Source organism: Erinaceus europaeus, chromosome 20 (assembly GCF_950295315.1).
Source record: "Erinaceus europaeus chromosome 20, mEriEur2.1, whole genome shotgun sequence".
Lineage (NCBI taxonomy): Eukaryota > Metazoa > Chordata > Mammalia > Eulipotyphla > Erinaceidae > Erinaceus > Erinaceus europaeus.
In genome coordinates this window covers 44,634,192-44,657,001 of record NC_080181.1, presented here as the reverse complement: position 1 = coordinate 44,657,001, position 22,810 = coordinate 44,634,192, and the positions used below count along the sequence as shown (strand labels likewise).

The 22,810-nt window shown below is 43.2% G+C and overlaps 1 protein-coding gene across 3 annotated transcripts in view; it reads left to right on the top strand.

The window, feature by feature from the left end:
- ENTREP2 (endosomal transmembrane epsin interactor 2) overlaps positions 1 to 22,810 on the top strand; it is a 353,123-nt gene that overhangs the window by 306,979 nt on the left and 23,334 nt on the right. For all 3 annotated transcript variants that reach the window (XM_060179288.1, XM_016185083.2, XM_060179289.1), the window contains one exon: positions 15,897 to 16,004. In XM_060179288.1, the coding sequence (XP_060035271.1) occupies positions 15,897 to 16,004 (108 nt within the window). The remainder of the gene's footprint in view (positions 1 to 15,896; positions 16,005 to 22,810) is intronic.

Here is a 22,810-nt window from a genome sequence, read left to right as displayed (position 1 = left end):
ACCATCTGGATCCCTTTTTTAGAGAAGATTCTGTCCATGACCTCTCCTCTTTTGTAACAGGACTACCTGTTTGTTTGTTTTTTATTTTTTTAATATTTATTTATTTGTTTGTTTTCCCTTTTGTTTCCCTTGTTGTTTTTTCATTGTTGTAGGTATTATTATTGTTGTTGTTGATGTTGTCGTTACAACATATAGGACAGAAAGAAATGGAGAGAGGAGGGGGAAGAGAAAGATAGACACCTTCTGACCTGCTTCACCACCTGTGAAGCGACTCCCCTGCAGGTGGGGAGCTGGGGGCTTGAACCAGGATCCTTATGCCGGTCCTTGTGCTTTGTACCACCTGAGCTTAACCTGCTGCGTTACTACCTGACACCCTGGTTTTTTGTTTGTTTGTTTTTGTTTTTAAAACTTTTTAAAAATGTATTTATTTATTCTCTTTTGTTGCCCTTGTTGTTTTATTGTTGTAGTTATTATTGTTGTCATCATTGTTGGGTAGGACAGAGAGAAATGGAGAGGGGAGAGGAAGACAGAGAGGGGGAGAGAAAGATAGACACCTGCAGACCTGCTTCACTGCTTGTGAAGCAACTCCCCTGCAGGTGGGGAGCCTGGGGCTTGAGCTGGTCCTTGTACTTTGCACCACCTGCACTTACCTGTTTTTTTTGTTTTGTTTTTATTGCTGAGTTTAGTGAGCTCTTTACATATTTGGGTTATGGCCCTTTGACAGGTGCTTGCTATGAACTTGGGCTTTATCTGAAGCGCTGTGTCTTCAGAATACAGTTTTGCCCTGTACTGGTTGGTACCCCACTACAACCCCCCCCACACACATGTTTTTATATTCCATTCAAGTTTCAGAATTGCTTTATTAGTATATAAAACACCTAAAAACTAGTCATTGCCAATAAAATATCTGTAGTTTGGCATTTGGCTGAAAAAATGTGTTATCTTTCCCCACCATCTATTTTTATGTTATCTGGGCATTTATTCAAGAAATTATAACATTAAGAGTGGTTGAGTGTAGACTCCTGAATTTGGAGTGATGACATGTTCCCACAGTTATTCAGAGGAGAGTTTTATACTGTCAACCTTAGGACTTACCCTCAACACTCCATTGATTTTTTTTTATTTTTTATTGATATGTTAATGGTTTACAGGACAGTTGTTGGCAGATGGGTACAATTTCTCATCTCCTCACGATGCAAAACACTCTCACCGCCAAATTAGGACCATCATTTTGTATCAGGAACTGAAAGCTCCCTTTCCCCCATCCTTCCCAGTCATTTGCTTTGGTGCAATACACCAAACGTGGTCTGTGTTTTACTTTATGTTTTCCCTTTCTGTTCTTGTTTTTCAACTTCTGTCAGTGAGTGAGATCACCCCATATTCATCCTTCTCTTTCTGGCTTATCTCCCTTATCATGATCCCTTCAAGCACCATCCAAGATGAGGTGAAGAAGGTGAATTCACAATTTTTAAAAGCTTAGTATTCCACTGTGTATATATACCACAAATTTCTTAGCCACTCATCTGTTGTTGGACACCTGGATTGTTTCCAGGTTTAGGTTATTACAAATTGTGTTATTATGAACATAGGTGTACATGGATCTTTTTGGATGAGTGTGTTTATTTCCTTGTGATTTTGTTTTTAGAGACAAAGAAGCAGATAGTGAGTAAAATAAATCGCAACACCAAAGCATCCTGAAATGCAGTGGGATTGGGCTTCAACCTGAGCACATGACAGAGCAGTACACTGCTTGAGCTTTTTGCCAGCCCAACACCCCATTGAGGAGGGAAGGGAGGAAGGAGGAACTTACTGGATAGTTTCCATTATATAAGTTATACCTGAGCATTGTGAAAGTTGTTTTTGTGTTTTAATTTTGTTTTGTCATTTCCAGGATTTATCTTGGCCAATGAGAGAGAGAGAGAGAAAGAGAGAGAGAGCGAGAGGGTGGGAGAGACCTCATAGCCCCGACACTTGTCTTGTACAGTGGGAGCCAGGCTGGGACCTAGGTCATGCTCACAACAAAGCAGGTGAACCTTCCAGATGAGCGACCTTGCTGGCTCTTTGCCTCTATTTTTAACACTGTAGAGCATTCTTTTTTTTTTCAGGCACTTCAAACTTTATTCAAGAAAACTGAGAACATTCGCAAATTAGGACACGAGGAAAAGAAAGAGGGAGAGGAGAGAGAGAGAGGGATAGAGAGGGCATAGCAAAAACTTACATGATTCTTTTTATTGACATTTTACTAGGCAAATTTGAGATACACACAGTGATCTGGAAAATCATAATGTTAACGCCCATGTGCCAGTCCTCTGTGCTAGAAGAGAAAATGTCATCAATTCAGTGAAATCACCTTTCTCGCCCCAATTGCTGTTTGTCACAGTGACTTATTCCTTCCAAGTGGAATATAGTTGGTGAAAGCCGCCCGTGCATATTTGTGTGTGAACTCCCGTCCATTTTCTCTGCTTCTGTAATCATCTTCCACAGTATGGCGATGCTGACATTTCTTCATCCTTCTCACACTGATGGAAACTCGAAGGCCCCCAAAGTCATTTCCATTGCAGCCTGGACCCTTCTTTCTCCCTAGACACCTGTGTCAGTGTTTCTCCAGGGGCCACTTGGAGGAGAAAGAGGAGAATAGTTACATCTGGGGACTTGAGTCTCTTCTCCTTGACGAGGTACTGCCAGAATGCCAGGCTGCTCTCCCACCAGCATTGCCTCAGTGTTCCCATTTCTCCACATCCTCCAAGTCTTCTGTTTCTGCCATTGCAAGAGGAGGGACACAGTATCTCATTGTGTCATCTCCGCCTCCCTGACTGCAGAGGACTCCACACTGTCACACATCCAGGGCATCAGTGAATTCCCTGCTCATATCTGTGGCTGCCTTTATACTGGGCTGCTTTTTATTTTGGAAGGTTTCTTATATAGGTACACTCTAGAGGCATCACAGATTCAGTTCTAGATCATCACAATGAAGTGAATATTTAGAATGCAGTAAGGCACACACATTTTTGGTTTCCTGGCACACAGAGAAGTTATGTCTATACAGGCTGTAGTCTGGTGAGTGTGCAGTGGCACTGTGTATTAAAAAAAGCAATGTTGGATCCAGGCAGTGGCACACTCAGTTAAGTGCACTCATTACCGTGCACAAGGACACAGGTTAGAGCCCCACTCCTTACCTGCAGGGGGACACTTCAGAGTGGTGAAGTAGGTCTACAAGTGTCTCTTTCTCTCTCCCTCTCTATCACCTGCTCCCCTCTCAGTTTTTGTCTGTCCTATTCAATTAAAAAAAAGCCATTGGAAGCAGTGGATTTGTAGTGCTGGCACTGAGCCCGACTGGTGGCAGGGGGGAAAAAAAGCAATATACTAATGGTGGGGAGGGGTGCACTCAGCAGAGTGCATGTGTTACCATGCACTAAGATCTGTGTCAGTGTTCCTCCAGGGGCCACTTGGAGGAGGAGGAGGAGGACAGTTATATCTGGAGACTTGAGTCTCTTCCCCTTGACGAGGTACTGCCAGAATGCCAGGCTGCTCTCCCATCAGCATTGCCTCAGTGTTCCCATTTCTCCACATCCTCCAAGTCCAACACATGCACTAAGACCTAGGTTCAAGTCCTCAGGGAAGGGGGAAGGCTCACAAACAGTGGAGTGAACTGCAAGGGTTTCTCCTTCCACCCCTCTCTCTAAGGTAGAGGTACCTCCCAAAAGTGGTCACCAGGAATGGTGGAGCCATGTAGGCAGCTAAGCGCCAGCAATACCCCTGATGGTCAAAAAAAAGAAAAAGAACCATGTACAGACTTTACTTAAATGCAGAGCACCAGGCAACATAAAGCATATGCTGGTGGGAATAAAATGGTGGCTGGAGTAAAAATAAAATAGACTTGCTGGAGGCAGGGTAGCCCCCAAACTCCATTTATGAGAAGCACAGTATGCGGGTGACACAGTCAAGTGGAGTGTAATACGACATTGCATGCCTGCACTTCTCAGCTCAGATCCTCTCTCCCTCTTGTGTTCTACCAGCCTTTCCTTACAGTTCATCGATTATTTGCAAGTTGCCAACTTTCCTTATAGAAGTCTTGACATTTTGATATCGCTGACTATCCATCTTTCCCCTTGTAGATGCTTTCTGTGTCTTCTCACAAATCCAGTCAAAGCGCACTATCCACAGTAGTTATGTCCTGTAAAGTTGCCATGAGCATTGTATTAGTGAACACTGAGTCATTACTCCCAGTGGGAAGTGAGGGCCGCCTTCCTGTGAGCCTCTGAATACATTTTTCATCATTTGATCAATACAGACTTTTGCTTTCTTTGTGTGTCTATTTGAAAACACCAAGTTCAGGGCTGACGAGATGGCTCACTTGGCTGGGGTGTTGCTTTGCCATGTGCCTGACTCAGGTTGCAGCCCAGCCCCCACAGCAGTGAAGGAAGCTTCTGGACTGTGGTTCCCCCACCCCCACCCTACCCCTATCTGAAAGCATTAGCTGTGAGTAGTGACATCCCAGAGATGACCAAAACAGAATTGCTACAAACCAAAACAAATAAACAACAACAACAACAAATATGTTGGGCAGTGGCACACCTGGTTGAGCACACCTGGGTTTAAGCTCCTAGTCCCCACCTACAGGGGGAAATTTCAGGAGTTGTAAAGCTGGGCTCCAGGTTTCTCTTTTTTCTTTCTCCCTATCTCTCACCCCTCATTTCCTCTCTGTTCTATCAAAAGATTAATAAATAAATAAATACAGGAGCAGTGTATTCGTTCTGCAGGCACTAAGCCCCAGAAATAACACTGGTGACGATAAAAAAAAGACACCACTTAAGCCCCTGTGCTGCAGTGTCTCTCCTTCTCTCTGTCACCCTCTGTTAAAGAAACAAACAAAAAGGGAAAAAAGTCCACCAGGAGCAGGTAAGTTGTGCAGGCACTGAGCCCCAGTGGTAACCCTGCTGGAAAAAGAGAGAGGGAGGGAAGGAGAGAGGGAAGAAGGGAGGGAGGGAAAGAGAGAAGAAGGGAAGGGAAGGGAAGGGGAGGGGAGGGGAGGGGAGGGAAGGGCACATCTAATTGAATATATATGGTGAATTCATTCACACTGAAGTCAGGTTCACAACATTCTGATTCATGCCTAAAGGAAGCTGATCTGTCCAGCACATGAACTGTCTCTGTAAGGCCTGTCATAGACCTCCAGAGTTCAAGAGCTTTGGATGAGAACATAGCACCACATGATCCATTTTAACAGTGAAATTACCCACCAAAAGCACAAACAAAATATGTGACTCTGACTAGGCCTGGGAGATGACACTTGAATGAAAGTTGTAATAAGCAGAGGGCAACCTTGGCCCACTTCGGAAGGGAAACACACATGCCAGGCCATTGAACCTCATGTCAGTCTGCACATGCCTGAGCATGAGCACAGAAAAAACAGCTGTGTTGTCATTTAAAGAGTGACAAGTGCTGGAGAGGATGTAAGGAGAAAGGAGTGTTGGCCCACTGTTGGTACAAGCTGGTACAGCCCTATAGAAAACAGTTTGGAGAGTCCTCAAACAAATGAAGATAGAAATATTTTATCCTAGGTATCTATCCAAAGGACACTCAGAGGGAAATATGTACCCCTATGTTCATAGCAGCATTATTCACAAAAGCCAATGGGTGGAAACAGCCTAAATCCCACCCATAAATGATTGAATAAAGAAGTGATCAAAACCCAGGCAGTATCACCACACCCAGTTAAGTGCACATATTACCATGCACAAGGGTATTACCTTATACAAGGTCCCAGATTTGATCCCAAACTCCCCACCTGCATGGGTGGGTAGTAAGCTGCAGGAGTGGTGAAGCAGGTCTATAGGTGTCTATTTTTCTCTCTCCCTCTATCTCCCCTCCTCTCTCAATTTCTCTCTAGTCCTATCACTAAAATAGGAAGAAAAAAGAAAAAGAAAAAATGGCCACCAGGAATGGTGCTTGTACTAAGCCCTAGCAATGACACTGGTGGCAAAAAGAAAAAATTGTATGGGATCTATACTCCATAGAATATTACTCTGCAATTAGACTTTCATGCATGAGTTCCCTAGCTCAATCCCTGGCAGCACATGTATTAGAGTAATATTTGGTTCTCTTTCTCTCCTCTCATAAATAAGATTATAAAAATTGACCTGCCAACACCCATGTTAAGTGGAGAAGAAGTTACAGAAGCCAGACCTTCCATCTTCTGCACTCCATAATGATCCTGGATCCATACTCACAGAGAAATAAAGAATAGAAAAGCTATCAAGGGAGGGAATAGGATACAGAGTTCTGGTGGTGGTAATTGTATGGAATTGTACCACTCTTATCCTATGGTCTTGTCAATATTTTCATTTTATAAATAAAAATTTAAAAAATAAAATAATACTCAGTAATGAAAAAGATGATATATGTCCTTCAGGACAAAATTGAACTGGAGGTGATTATGCTCTGTGAAATAAGTAAGGAGGTAAGGACATCTACCAAATGGTTCTGCTCATATGTGGTATACAGGAAATTGAGAACAAAAAATAAAACCAAAACAAAAGTAAACAAACTGTTACAAACCAAAGTGTAAGACTCTTAGGATCATGGTGTTTATGGGGGTAGGATGGAGGGGACACAAGACTTTGGTGGTATGTATAGTGTGGAGCTGTGCCCCTGAAATCTTATAGTCTTCTAAACCATTATTAAATCAGTAATAAAAGTTATATTAAACATTTAAAAACAAATTTTCACAAGTAGGTGATTCCTCATATATGAAACTTAGTAAACTCTGAATACTCACTGAACATTCTTTCCTCCAAAGTTATAAAGATAGGTCCTTACACTTTCTTCTAAAAATTTTATAGTTCTATTATTTGAATTTAAGTTGCTTTAATTTCTTTAACTTGTATGTTGTCTAGACTAGAGAAATTCTCAGCTATTATGTCCTGAAGAGTGCTTTTCTCCCCTCTTCCTCTGGTAAGCCAATAATGCATGTATTATTTCTTTTGAAGTCATCCCATAGATCTCTGTTGTTGTTTTCAGTATCTCTTAATCTCTTTTGGAGATCTCTTACTTCTTTTTTAGTTTTCCTTGATCTTGCTAATTCTGTCTTCAGCCTCATTGATTCTATTCTCTCTCCCCTCTACTGTTTTTTGGAGTTCATCTATTTTGTTACCCTTTTCTGGTACTGCTTTAGCTTGTTCAGCTAGTTGTGTTCTTAGCTTAGCTATTTCAGCTTTCAACTCTCTAATAACCTTGAGATAATCAGTGTTTTCTTCCAGAGTCTCATTTGTTGTTTCTGCATTTCTGATGACAATTCTTTCAAACTCTTTACTCACTCCTGTGATTATTTCCTTAACTAGTGTTTGGATGTTGACCTCATTATTTTGTGCTTCACCCTTTTGGGAGCTTTTAGCTGGACTGTTTTCCTGGTTCATTTCTCCAATATTTCTTCTTGTTGGTTTAACCATTTTATATAATATGTTATGAAGCCCCTCTCTCAGTACTTTTCAAATTCCTGATCACTATTGCCTGGATTGACTTGTGTCTTATGTAACGTAATTAAAGGGTTCACAGTTGTGGAAATTGACAGTTGATTCAATAGTATTTTAATCCCTGAGATGGAGCACAGTGGCTTAAAAGCTTCTTTTGTTCTTTTTTCTTCCCTGTTGACTGTGGGAGCCTGAGGGACTTTAAAGTATAAGTAGGCTTCTTAGCATAGTCACTGACTCCTGACCAAGAGATAAAGCAGGGTGGGGCAGAGATAATCCAGTGGTTATGAAAGAGACTCTCACAGCCCCACCACTAGGCCACCAAGGTATAGATCTTCTCCTGAGTTTCCTTGTTAGTTCTCTGTCCCCTGGTGTCAGCACAGGCCCCCCTGCTGCTGCTCCAGATTCTGAGGGCAGTAGAAATGGAGACTCACAGTTGCATTTGGTGAGTCTTAGGGGAGTCCTCTCCTCTCTTCAGCCATCCCCCCTTGTTGGTGAAACAAACTGGAGGTGATGTCTCAACTGGTAAACTGCTGGACTATTACCAGCCACTTAATCTCTCCCTAGGCTCCTCTCTGTCCATGAGCCACACGTGTTTGCACTCACGGTGATTTGGTGGGTTCTTGAAGTTATTCTCGTCCTGCCTTGTTGCAGTCCCAGATGGTCTCCTTTGGTATTTCTAGTTGACCTGGGAGAGAAGAAGAGAGAAACACAGCTACTGTTGCTCCATAGCCCTGCCTCTGGAAGTCCTAATTTCTTTAATTTGTGAAAGGAGTGAAATAATTAATGAGTCTGCGTGTATAGACATACAGAAAGTTTGCTCTTAATTCCACATGTCAATTCTCCATCCTTTTCCTTCCTCTCTGCCACATGCCAAGTCTCTGTGTACAGGTATGGGGTCCTTTTGTGGAAATTCCTGCTTCTTTCACCTTACTCTGTGTTTCTGCTTTTTTTTTAAATATTTATTTAATTTATTTATTCCCTTTTGTTGCCCTTGTTGTTTTACTGTTGTAGTTATTATTGTTGTCGTTGTTGGATAGGACAGAGAGAAATGGAGAGAGGAGGGGAAGACAGAGAGGAGGAGAGAAAGACAGACACCTGCAGACCTGCTTCATCGCCTGTGAAGCGACTCCCCTGCAGGTGGGGAGCCGGGGTTCGAACCGGGATCCTTATGCCGGTCCTTGTGCTTTGCGCCACCTGCGCTTAACCCGCTGCGCTACAGCCCGACTCCCTTCTGCTTTTTTTTTTATTGATTCTACACTGTCTTAATAGCTGTTTTTGTTTTTTTGTTTGTTTGTTTTAATCAAAGACATTCATATCTAGTGGGACAATCCTTTCACTTTGGTCTTTTCCCAGATTATTTTGCGTCTTCCATAATTTTCAATTAGTGTCTCTTAATGCAACAATGGACAGGGGAAATGGAATGTGTGTTGGATGTCATTTAAGAAGATGGTGAAAGGGAGACAGAGACAGAACAAGAATCACACCAAAGAACTCGAAATTCCTCTGGTGCTGTAGCACTTCCCATGTGGTGCCAAGGCTCAGCTCTGGATCTTAAACATGATAGAAGAGATGGAGTAGACACTGTCAATATCCAACACCAAAAGATGATGCCTCATTATTTTCCAAAGTGATCGTGTCCGTTTTTACTCCTACCAGAAATGTGTTGGAATCCTCACTGATCTTCATCTCCAGCCTTTGGCATCCATGTTGATAGATTTTTCCATTCTCTAGCAGATGGTCAATGTTTGGATTCTTCAGCTGCTACTGAAATTGATCATCCTTTCAAGATGTTTATTCGTGTTTCCTCTTCCAAGAATCATCTTTCTTGTCTGCTGCCTGTTTTTCTATTGGCTGTTTGTCTTTGACTTTTTTTTTTATATGGTTAGTGTTTTCTACACCTCCACCCCATACTTTAAGGGCGTAAAGGTATTCTCATATATTTATTTTACTTGACTTTATTTTTCACATTAATCTCCTTAACTTATTTGGAATTGATTTTAATATGGTACATATTTATTCCAAGATCATCCCTGTTCATCATCTTTATTTTTTCCTGTTAGAGTTTTCACTGGGACTTCATGCCTGTACCATTCCACTGCTTCCAGTGGATTCTTTTGTTTTGGGGGAGAGAGTGAGAGAGAGAGGAGAAAAGACACCCTAGCAGCACACCACTGCTCATAAAGCTTCACCAGTGCATGGTGCTCCCATGTGGTGCTGGATGCTGGAACCCAGGTCTTGAACATGACAAAGTGTGTGCTCTACTGGTTGAGCTGTCTCCTGGCCTATCATCCACTTTAGATCCAAGGACTCACATGGGCTGGAAGTGAAAGAATAGCCGAGAGCTATTTCATGCAAAGGACAACCAGAAGAAACAAGAGTCGCTCTGCTAACACCAGACACTACTGACGGTGTCAGGAACTGTGGCAATAAAGGTCATTTCATTGTGATTTAAGGATCAACTCAACAGGAAGCTACAGTAAGGGGCAGCCAGTGGCACAGCTGGTTAAGTACACATGTTACAGTGCGTAAGGACCTGGGTTCAAGCCCCAAGTTCCCACCTGCAGGAGAAAAGCTTCACAAGCAGTGAAGCCTATCTCTCTCCCTCTCTATCACCCTTCCCTCTAAATTTCTCTCTGTCCTATCAAATAAAGTAAATGAATAATTTTATTTTGCCTCCAGGGTTATTGCCGGGGCTCGGTGCCTGCACCACGAATCCACTGCTCCTGGAGGCCATTTTTTCCCTTTTGTTACCCTGGTTGTTTTACCATTGTGTGGTTATTATGATCGTTGTTATTGATGTCATTGTTGTTGGATAGGACAGAGAATAATGGAGAGAGGAGGGGATGACAGAGAAGGGAAGAGAAAGACAGACACCTGCAGACCTGCTTCACTGCCTGTGAAGCGACTCCCGTCCAGGTGGGGATCCGGGGGCTCGAACCAGGATCCTTCCACCAGTCCTTGCATTTTGCACCACGTGCACTTAACGCACTGCACTACTGCCCAAACCCCATGAATAGTTTTTTTTTGTTAAGGAAGCTACAGTAATCACAATGACATGTGCTCTTGGCAGCAGAGAATCTAAACCCACGAAACAGGTATTGACAAGGAGAAATCAGCAACCCAATCACAGTGGGAGACTTTAATACTCTGGTCTCAGTAATGGACAGAATATCCAGACAGAAAAATCAGCCGTGGACTGGAACAAAATCCCCCTAGCCTACACTCTCTTCTCCCCCACAGCACCCTAACACATTCTTCACATGTGGAACATTCTCAAGGAGGGGGCACACACCAGATCACAAAATGAAGCTTAGCAAATTTATGATTGAAATCATACCATCTAATTTTTTTTCTGACCACAGTGGAATGAAACTAGAAATCAGTAACAGCAAGAAAATGAGAAATTCCACAAATCTGTGGAAATCAAATAACATACTCTTGAGCAACCACTTAGCCTAAGATGTAATCCAAAGGGAAGGTTTCAAAGGATTAAAATCTCTCTCTCCCCCCTCCATATATATATATATGTGTGTGTGTGTGTGTGTGTGTGTGTGTATTATACATACACAAAGACATTTGTATATACATTTACACTGGTAAATATGCACAAAGGAACCTATTTTACCTGATGACCTTTTCTTGAATATCATCCAAGTCACACATAGTTTTCTTGTTCTTAAAATCTGACAGAACTGGAAGAAAATACTTGGTCTGTGAATTACAACTATTGATACCAATTATAGTTCAGGCAGTTTGCAGCCATCAGCTAAAGGCTTGAAGTTATTGCTTTAGCATGCACAAGGACAGGTTTGGGGTTACCAGCTGGAGCACAGCTCTGTTCCACTGTGTAGGTTTCCTCATGGGTTCGTGCTCAAAGTTCATTATGTCTCTGAGCACACAGTCCATGTGGTGGGAGGAGCAAACAGGTCCTCTTGCAGTAACATCTGTGTTATTGATGGTGCCTGGGAGGCCTCCGCTATGTCAACATTCACTAAAACTTGGAGAATCTTTGTTTGCATCGTGAAATTATGGCTTTTACAGATCCCTCCGTGAATCACTTACCTTTTGCATCTGACAGCCTAATTTTAGCTCCTTCTGTAGGGTCAGCATTCAAGACAGCTGCACAAACTTCTCCCTGGGGGAACTGATTTCTGCAGAGACTATTTAAATGGCTTGGGATCAGATCCAGGATGTGCTTATCACTGGAGATATTTTATGGAAAATGAAGTCAGATTTTAGGTACATGCACGGACACACACACACAATACACACAGATTATACTACCAGCAAGAGTTCATTGTGCAGAGCCTTGCTCTCACATGACTTGACTGGAAAGTAATGGTGAGTTTTTCTTTCTGTGTGGGGTAGGAAATCAAGCATATCATTTCCTTCTAGTCTAAACTTAAAACTCAGAGAAGAATTATAAAATATGCTAGAAGTTTTCAAATACCCATCACCTATTCTGAATGAGTCTGCATAGAAAATAAATGTCTTCTAATTATGGAGATGGGAGTGTACTGACATTCAGAGAGACAGGGAAGCAGAAGAAATAATTGTGATTAAGGGCCAGGCTTACCCAGTGGACCATGCACATTATTATACTCAAGGACTCAGGTTCAAGCCCCCAGCACCCCCTGCAGTGGGGGAAGCTTCACAAGCTATGAAGCAGTGTCTCTCCTCTCTGTCTCTACCTCTATTTCTCTATGCCTCTCACCCTTTATCAAAAAGAAAGAAAGGGGATGGGTGATATCACACCTGATTGAGCACATACACATTATCATACTCAAGGATCAGAGTTCAAGGACCCAGCTCCCACTTGTAGGGAGGAATCTTCACTATCAGTAAAGCAGTGCTGTCACAGTTTCTCTGTTCTATCAAATAATAAAATCAAAAGAAAGAAAAATGGCCATTAAATGGTAGAGTCATGCAGACACTGAGCTCCAGTAGTAACCCTGGTGGGAAGGGAGGCAGGGAACGAACTTGAATTGGAGAAGCCTTTTAAATACTTTGCCTGGGTGTGGGATGAATTAGAAGAAGCAAGCTGGGCTGTGCAAGAATCCAGGTTCAAGCACTCAGCTCCCCACCTGCAGGGGGTACACTTTACAAGCAGTGAAGTAGGTCCGCAGGTGTCTGTCTTTATCCCTCTCTAACTCCCCCTTATCTCTCAATTTCTCTCTGTCCTATGCAATAAAAATGGGGGGGGGAGGAAATGGCCACCAGGAGCAGTGTGAATTTGTAGTATAAGCACTGAGCCCCAGAAATAACCCTTGAGTCAAAGAAGAAGTGGAAGAGGAGGAAGGAGAAAAAGCAGCAACAAGCTGGGTAAACTGTCCAGATATATGTGTATAAGCTGGACAGTCACTAAATTTAAAGGGAAGGAGTACCTGGGAAAGTTGAACAGAAGATACTCTAGTTTGAGCTGGTGACTTGAGGGCCATGTGTCCAGATAAATAGATGTTTATGTTTGCCTTGTGCTCAGAGCAGAACAAACTGGTTCTGAGTGCGTGTTGTATTTGATGCAAGAAGTCTCAAACATCCCCATCACTCCATTCACTTTTTCCAACTTTTCTGCTTGCCCACATTTGAGTCCTGTTGCTGCCGTGATCATATTCAGAAATTTCTTGGAGTAGAGAGAATTCTAAATTCGTCATTTGTAGATTTGCCTAAGTTTGCAAAACTGTCTTTCCTTTGATTTTGTTTTATACATGGTCTGCTACATGTGTAACTTCCTTCATTCTGTCAGAATAACAAAACAAAATGGTCAACACCAAAGCTTAGTACCCACAGTGAAAAGCTGCATTGTTTTGACGTTTGGAATAAGCCTGCCTATAAAGAGTTTCCAGGATTTCTGGTCAAGTTGTCAAAAGACTTTGTTTAAGCTAGAAAGGGAATTCCAGAAAAACACATGAACACAAATCAGAGAAACACATGAATACCATTCCAGGTAGTGTGTGCACTTATCTAGAAAAAAAAAATAAAAATGAAGTCATTAAACAGTTGGAAGAGGAAGAAGGAAAAAAAAAAACCTTTTTGGCACGTGTTTCAAATGCCCTCACTCCACGAGGCATAAAGCAGCATTTATTTCCTGAGACATATTTAAGCAAAACGTTATGATTTCTGTTTATTTTTGTGTGCGTGAGTAGTCTTAGCTGGTTACAAATGAAAGTATATACAGAACTCAGCTTATTTGCACACTGGCTATCATTTCAATGTCAGTGAAACATGTGAACACTGCTGATAAAGTTGAAAAAATTGGTGCAGCCCCTATGGAAAGCAGTACAGAAAATAAAAATCGAGGACTAGCAAGATAGCTCAATGGGATAGTGCACCTTTGTTATGCACATGGCCTAGCCTGCCCTCAACCCTTGTCCCCCTAGAGGAAGCTTTCTGTCTAGCCTGTTTCTGTCTGAAAAAAAAATGAGTTAAAGCAGTAAAGCTCCAATAAAGACAAACAGATGTGAAAATGTCTTATTATCTTCCATTCTTGGTCATTTACCTAAAGGACATGAAAACACTAATTTGAAAGGACTGCACCTCTATGTTCATTACTGCACCATTCACAAGAGTCAAAACAGCAGAAGCAACCTCACTGCTCATCATAAACAACTGGATAAAAAAAGTCGTGAGATTTATAGTCAGTGGGATAATACTCTGCAATGAAAAAAATATGCCTTTGTATTGTTTAGGACAAAATGACTGGAATAGGAGCTTCTTACACTAACTAAAGATGAAAAGGACAACTACTAGATGGTTTCACTGTAGATGGAATATAGATAAGTAAATTAAATAAACTTGCAAAAATAATAATCAAACTGTCTCCTGGGCTCTGTGAAAATTTTGATGGTTGTTTGAAGGAATGGACAGTGCGGAGTGTGGCAGTGAGGGTAGAGGGACAGATACCAGGAGCTTTGGTGATGAGTGCAAGGACTTACACAGACACACACACACACACACACACACGTGTGTGTGTGTGTGTGTGTGTGTGTGTGTGTGTGTGTGGAATTTTATTCCTGAAGTCTTACAATTTTATTAAATCAATAACAAAGTTGGAATTTCTAGGTCCCAAACAAAAAGATATTAAAATTATGGTACACTGAAAGAGGCTTCTATTTTAGTTGCCATTTTTTAATGAGATGCTAGAGATCAAACCTAGGGCCTCTTGCATACAAAACCTCTGCTTTTCCATGCAGCTGTCTCCCCAGGCCTATTTTTTGTTCATTTATTTGAGAGAAAGGGAGAGAGAGAAAGAAGAGAGGAGAGGAGAGGAGAGGAGAGGAGAGGAGAGGAGAGGAGAGGAGAGGAGAGGAGAGGAGAGGAGAGGAGAGGAGAGGAGAGGAGAGAGAGAGACTGCAGCACTCCACCATCCATGGAGCTCCCATATAGTGTGTGTGGAGGGAGTGCTCAAACCCAGAGTCTTCAATGCATAGGGAGTTGCGTACTCTACTAGATGAACTAACCCCCTGGCCCTCCTTCTGAGATTGTAATGGAGGCTTCACTCCATAGGCTTGATTGATTCAATGGCCAATAGTGACTGGTTGAACTTACCAGCCCTCATTCCTCCTTTGTGGTGAAGGAGGGAGTGCTAAAAGCTCTAACCCTTGGAGCTTTTAGTCCAAAGGGGAAGTTGGGGAGCTGTCAGCCAGGAGCATCAATCATAAGGTTTACTGTCTTGGCTGGCAGCCTTGAATTTCAGCAACTATCAAAAGCCACCTCGTTCACATAATGCAAGGCACTACAGCTTTATCACTCTCAGCCCCTTTGGAAATTCCAAGGGACTAAGAACAGCAAAAAAGTTCTGAGAGAAGAAAGAGAAATTTTACTCAACCAAATTATACTTTATATAATCACAATATGGCAAAAGGTTTCTTTGTATTGTGTCTCACAACGTCATGCACATCCTTAGTTAATCTTAAAAAAAAAAGGCTTAATTTTATTTATTTATTTAAACCAGAGCAATATTTAGCGCTGATTTATGGTGGTACTGGGATTGAATCTGAAACTTCAGAGCCTAAAACATGAAAATATTTTGCATAACCACTGTGTTATCTCCCCAGCCCGAGATAAAAGCTCATTTTTTAAAGATTGACAGTTTATTAATAGTTATCAAATTTTTGAGTTGCATTCTGTGGTTTATTAAGCTTGCTCACCTACTTAAATATTAGCCCTTTCAAGATTTTCCTAGATAAGCAACAACCTATTAATTATTGAAACTAAAAAAAGAATCACTTGGTCATAGGACTAAATTGTGGAAGGTAAGCAGATATGCTTATATTAAAGATTAGTGTTGGTTATGGAAAAAAAAATCCCACAATACTAAATTCCATAAAGTGAATGACTATTGTGTGAACCTTGAGAGAAACGCTGAGGAGTTAACATCTTTGTTGTTAAGCTGAGGCTGACCTACCCCTGTGTCTTATCCCACAGGACCTGCTCTTCAGTGTGTGTGCTCTCAACGTCCTCTCCACCATCGTATGTGCATTGGCCACTGCCATGTGCTGCATGCAGATGGTGTCCTCCGATGTCCTGCAGATGGTGAGTGGCTCTTCCTATCCCTTCACACTCAAAATGGTGGCCAAATCTCCCCCCCCCCTCCAGCCAGTTTAAAACTATTAATACAAATCTGGTGTCTCATGATACGGGAAAGTGAAATGCTGACAATGAGATTTTTCACTGAGGCAAAGTTTATTTTGAAAGGAACCTATCCAAGAGGATGACCAAGTCATTGCAAGGCACAAAAGGCTGGCTTTTAAAGGATAAAAGGACTGTGGGTGTGTGTGTGGGTTCACGGGTTCATGAAGAGGGATTCAGATGTTCCTGTCGAGTGCAGAACCCTCTTCCAGCACCTTACCCATGTCATGGAAAGAATCACCAAGAGCAGGCACTATCAGCATATAAAGAAGACACTCACTAAGAAATGTAGGTTTTGTTTAATTAAAAAAGTAAGGGGGGCAGGCAGTATCACAGCAGTTTAAGTGCACATGGTGCAAAGACCAGCATAAAGATCCCGGTTCGAGCCCCCGGCTCCCCACCTGCAGGGGAGGTCACTTCACAAGCGGTGAAGCAGGTCTGCAGGTGTCTATCTTTCTCTCCTCTCTGTCTTCCTCTCTTTTGATTTCTCTCTGTCCTATCCAACAACAATGACAGCAATAACAACAACAATAATAACAACAACGATAAACTACAAGGGTAACAAAAGGGAAAAAGTGACCCCCAGGAGCAGTGGATTCATAGTGCAGGCACCGAGCCCCGGCAATAACCCTGGAGGCAAGAAAAAAAAAAAAGGAAGGAAGGAAATAAAACTGTATTTTTAATGACAGTTCTGCAGGTTCAGGCATCCTAGTGGCTGCCTCTGGCTACAGAATTATCTTCCCATCAAAGAACGTTGTTTTGAAGATGAGTCCTTCTCAATCTGCAAGACAGCTCATCTGCTGTGCTCAGATTTGATAATTAACCCTGAGGTTAGAGTCTAGAAGCATCATTTGACTTTCTGGCCAAGGTTGTAAGAAGGATGAAGACTGCTGTCTCGGGGAAGCTCTGAGGCCAGGAGAGAGTTCAGGCATTCTATTAATAGATTCTTGGTGTATAATGAAACAATGATGACGTTATCTCAGTGTGAATGAAACACAGGCCAGTGTTGAGCTGTTACCACTAAAGTCAACAATCAAAGAAGTGAACAAGTGGCTCACCCGGCAGAGTGCACATGTCATCAAACTTGAGGACCCAGGTTCAAACTTGGGCCCCCCGTTGCAGAGGGGAGGCTTCACAAGTGATAGAGCAGTGCTGCAGTATCTCTTCTCTCTGTGTGTCTCTCACTCTTTATCAAATGAAGAAAATGGCCCAGGAGATGACAAAATGGATAAAGCTTTGGACTTACAAGCACAAGGTCCTGAGTTTGACCTCTGGCATCACATCTGGTGCTCTGGTTCTCTCTCTTTTTTTCCTTCTCTTCTACCACTGATCAATAAATGTTTTTAAAAAGCAAGAAAAAAAGAGGGGAGGAATGACCACTGGGGATGGGAAATGGTGGAACTGTGCAGGCACTGAGTTCCACTGATAACCCAGATGGAAAAAAAAAAAAAAAAAAAACAGAGAGATGTGGACAGGATAGTCTTTGATGCTAGGGATAGGAATTCCCACTCCCCCCCCCATGTGCGTGTGTGTGCATGTGTGTGTGTGTGTGTGTGTGTGTGTGTGTGTGTGTGTGTTCCTTCAAGACTGACCATCTCTGCCTCCTCCCAAGTGTTTGATGCAAAAGCCCGTGATTCTTGCTATCAGCTGTTCCATTTGTTCTTCCTCCTCACCCCACGGCAGCACATGAATCAATCGGGGGGTGTGGGTGGGGGGTGGGCATCGTCCAGACATTTCCCGGGCTCCTGAGCTCCCGGCCTCAGCCACCCCAGCCTCTTTCTCCCAGGGTACATCCACACAGCTGACCCACCCGGGCTGACCTTGCTGGGAGGGCGTCCCTTCTGAAAGGCAGCTATTGATGATTACGCAGTTATTCAGCGGCCCTGAACGCCTGGCCTTGCTCACTGAGACCCCGTGTTGGTGATTTTCTCAGGTGTGTTGTGTGAAGGAAAGGTTAAGTGCCATGGGAGCCTGGCTCACTGCAGCAGAATTGATGCCTGATTTGTAAACATCACGCCAATTTAACCAAAAAGTTGTGCATGCTAAAGATGTGCAGTCCCTGACTGTAAGCATGCAGATGGAAACCACCAGGTAATAGGAATAAAACATCCCATAGTGGTGATGCTGCAGACAACTATAATGTGCTGGAGCAGTCTGCCTTCTGCTATGTGGAATAAGAGTAGGGGCCTGGGGTGGTGGATCCAAGGTCACCTGGAGTGGGGGGCACCCCACGTTTTCTGCAGATGAGACAGGTATGTACTGACACCCCTGGACCTCAGTTTGTTGTTGTGTGTGAAAAATAGTTTTGTGTGTGTGTTACCACTAGAGTTATTGCCAGGTCTTGGGGTCTGTACAAATCCACCATTCCTAGTGGCTATTTCTTTCTTTCTGATAGAGGGTGAGAGACAAGGAGAGATAGACAGGCAGAGAGAGAAGACACTAGAGTACTTCTCCACTGCTTTTGAGGCTTCTACCCTGCAGGTGCTCCTGTGTACTGACCCAGGGTCTTGAACCCAGATCCTCACCTCCCAAGACTTAGGGTTGTTAGAATTTCGGTTCAGAAGTCATAGACCCAGGTAGATTGTGTAAGTGCTCTCAAGTAGGGGAAAGCACAGAGCTTACACAGAAAGAGTTGCCTTCTATGGGTAAAATAAACCAAGTGAAATAAGACAAAAATAAAAGGACAGAAGGACAGATGATCTTACGTATAGGTGGAACTTAAGAAACAAAGACAGAAAGAGAAAACACAGGTTAAAACTCAGGCTGGGTGTGGTATATTGCACCAAAGCAAAGGGCTGTGGGGAAGGAAGGCAAGGAAAGGGGCTGGAGGAGGGGCCTTGGGGTCCAGGTGTGTGATGGTAGAAAAAGATCCAGTTTGGAGATGAGTGTTTTGCAGACACCTATCATGGAAAGATGAAAATTTATATCCATGTATCAACAAGTATACTGTAAACCTTTAGCCTCCCCTATAGAGTAATACATATGTGATGATTTAAAAGTGGGGAAAGAAAAACATGCAAAGGCAAGAGATGCTGGTGATAGATTTTTAAAGAATCTTTCCTTATTAATTGGATTTACTTATTAAGAGAGAGAACCCAAGCATCACTCTGGCACACGCAATGCTGGCAGTCCAACTTGGGACCCCACACTCTAGCCACTGTACTATCTCCCTGGCTGCTAGCTATTTTGATTCTTTTTTTTAAAATATATATAAACCTTTTAAATTTTTTATCTTTATTTGTTGCATAGAGACAGAAATGAAGGAATGGGGAGGGAGGGAGGGAGGGAGGGAGGGAGGGAGAGAGAGAGACCTGCAACACTGCTTCACTGCTTGCAAAGCTTCCCTTGCTGGTGGGGACTTGGGGCTTGAGCCCGTGTCCTTGTGCTTGGTAGTGTGTGTGCTCAGCTGGGTGTGCTGTTCCGCCTTCTGGCCTTCACAGTTTTGATTCTTTTTTTTTTCCTTTTTTAAAAATTTTTTATTTATAAAAAGGAAACATTGACAAAAACCATAGGATAAGAGGGGTACAGCTTCGCACAATTCCCACCACCAGACCTCCGTATCCCATCCCATCCTATTAGCTTTCCTATTTAACCCTCTGGGAGTATGGACCCAAGGTCATTGTGGGATGCAGAAGTTTGAAGGTTTGGCTTCTGTAAATGATTCCCTGCTGAACATGGGTGTTGACAGGTTGACAGGTTGATCCATACCTGATGATTTAAAAGAAAAACATGCAAAGGCAAGAGATGCTGGTTGATCCAGCCTGTCTGTCTCTTTCCCTAGTGGGGAAGGACTCTGGGGAAGTGGAGCTCCAGGACACATTGGTGGGGTTGTCTATCCAGGGAAGTCTGGTCGGCATGATGCTAGCATCTGGAACCTGGTGGTTGACAAGAGAGTTAACATACAAAGCCAAACAAATTGTTGACCAATCATGGACCTAAGGGCTGGAATAGTGCAGATGAAGAGTTGGGAGGGGCCCTCCATTTTGTAGATAGCTAGTAGGCATATTTTAGTTATATTCCAAAGGGCCTGTGGCTAACCTAGTTGTTTTTTTTTTCCTTTTTCTTTTTGCCCCTGAGCCTAAACTCAGATATGCCAGTGGTTCTGGGGAGATGATGTCATGGCTGGAAAAAGGACCAGAAAGCTGGATCAGGGAAGAGAGTAGCTCCCAAATATGGGAAAGGGGTATAAATATTGTTGACTGTAAACCCCATCGATTTGATGTGATCTGGGGCCCATAATTAGCTTAGGAGCCTGTGTGACCTCTGCATCCCTCTATATCTGAGCTCACATTCTGTGGTCATGAGTAGGAACATTCCATGCTGCCCCAGTATCGACCTATCTTCCTCAGGTGTAGCACAGAGTATGTTGTCCACCCTCCCTTCGGGAGCTTCCCCTCTGCAGGTGGTGATCGGGGCTTAAACCCAGGTCCTTGTGCTTTGTAATGTGTTCACTCAACTGCTTGTGCCACCACCCACCCAGCCCCCTTGTTTATTTCTCTTCAGTCTTCTTATATTAGCGCCTTCCTTTCTCCCACCCTCCCTCTCTCCTTTCCTACTTTCCCCTCCTTTTAGACAGAATGGGATCACCCCATTCATCAACCCTGTAGTTTGACTGATTATTTGTTATTTATTTCTTTTTACCAGAGCCCTGCTCAGCTCTAGCTTAAGGTGGTGCTGGGGAATGAACCTGGGACTTCGGAGCCTCAGGCTTGCGAGTCATTTTTGCATAACCGTTCTGTGTTCTCAGCCTGTGACCTGATTTGAAAACCTGGAACTTTCTAGGACATCCACCTGTATCAGTATGCAAAGAAGTGTTTTGATGCCTGCGTGGATCCAAAATGTGGATAGAACATCCATCCCATGACCAATCCTCTGTTGGTAGATGTTCCCAGTGTCTCTTACTTGTTGTTAGGAGTTTGTGGGTGCCCACGCAAATGCTGCTGGTGCAAGCTCTGTGGGAGTCTTACACTGAGGCTGTAACTCGAATGCCAACTGGAGCTGAACCAGCGGGTCATGATTCTTTTTTTTTTTTTTTTTTTTGTCTCCTAGGTTACTGCCAGGGCTCGAATCTACTGCTCCTGGCAGCCATTTTTCCCATTTAATTGGATAGGACAGAGAGAAATTGAGAGAGGAGAAGATAGAGAGGAAGAGAGATAGAGACACCTGTGGACCTGCTTCACCACTCATGAAGGGTCCCCCCCCCCCGCAGGTGGGGAGCAGGGGCTCGAACCCAGATCCTTGTACAGGTCCTTGCACTTCGTTCTATGTGTACTTAGCCAGGTGTGCCACCACCCAGCCCCCAGGGCTGCAGCTCTTCATCCATCCTATAGGAGGCGCTGCCTCCTGCTCGCAACACAATCCCCAGCAGCCACCTCTGCAATGAGTTCATCCACACCCCATCCCTGTTCCCAGCAGCTGGGTCAAATGCTTTCCAGAACACACCTTTATCTCTTCCTAAACCAATTAACAACAGTGGTATTTAGAGGATAATTGCACATTCTCCTACTTAGAAACCAAATGAATATGCATGCATGGATTTCCATTACAGTAAATGGGAGCGCTCCGGGAAAAATTGAGCAAAAGAGGATCACCAAATGGGTTACCATCAATTTTAAGTGTGGGTGGGGACATTATAAGGGGTTGGGATAAAAACTGAGAAACCCTGGAGGTATACACACACCCACACACACTGCTTCACAAGTACCTTTAAGTTTAACTCTTAAAAACAAACACACAGAAAAAAAACAAGCAAACACAGAAATGTGTTATAGCTCATCTGGTAGAGAAGTACTTGGGGTAGCTCCATGGATGATGGAGCAATGCTGTGGTGTTTTTCTCCCATATCTCTATCTCTACTCTATCTCTACCTCTATCTCTGAGTAAAAAGAATAGAAAAACAACTGCCCTGGAGTAGTGGGAATGTATCTGCCAGGGCCCAGGCTCCTAGAAGAAACATAAAGAGAAAGACAGAAATGGGAGGTGAGCTAATAACTTCCCAGTGTCCTTGATGCAAGACAGAGTCTGTGACATTGCAGCCACAGACTGAGTCTCTGCACCAGCACCAGCCTGGCACAGATAGGACCCATGACGCCATCCCTGAGATCATTAACAGTCTTTGGAGCTCGCACAGCAGATGTGTATGCACACGAGATGCAAAGTGCTAAGCTGAGTGTCAGAACTTACAAAGCTGAATTGCTCTAATATGCTTGGAAATAGTGGCACAACACGGGCTGATTAGAAAATTCAATTTATGTCCAGAGTCTAGCAGAGAAAGCTTGTAGCTCCAGAACATCTGCAATCTCACATTGTTAAGAGTTTTCTCCTTTTATTCATTTGTTTGTTTGCTAGACCTGCATGCTCCCAGGGCTTTGCATGTGCAGGTTTAATCATTCCTGGGCTGCTTTTCTTTGTTCGGACAGAGAGGCAGAGACAGAAAGAGGGAGAGACATCAGAACACCCTCCAGAGAGGAGTGTTTATAGAGGAAGGAGGAGGAGGTGGGGGGGGGGGACCAGGTGCTGGATTTAGGAGAAGCTGGGAGGGTACCAGGCCTTCAGGCCTCCCTGCCTCCAAAGGAGCCTCAGTGAACTTCCTCCTGGAACAATGCCCACAGCCAGTTTTAACTGTTTTCTCTTTCTTCCTTCTTTCTTTTTCGTTTATTTAAAAATTTTTATTATCTTTATTATTTATTAGATAGAGATAGCCAGAACTT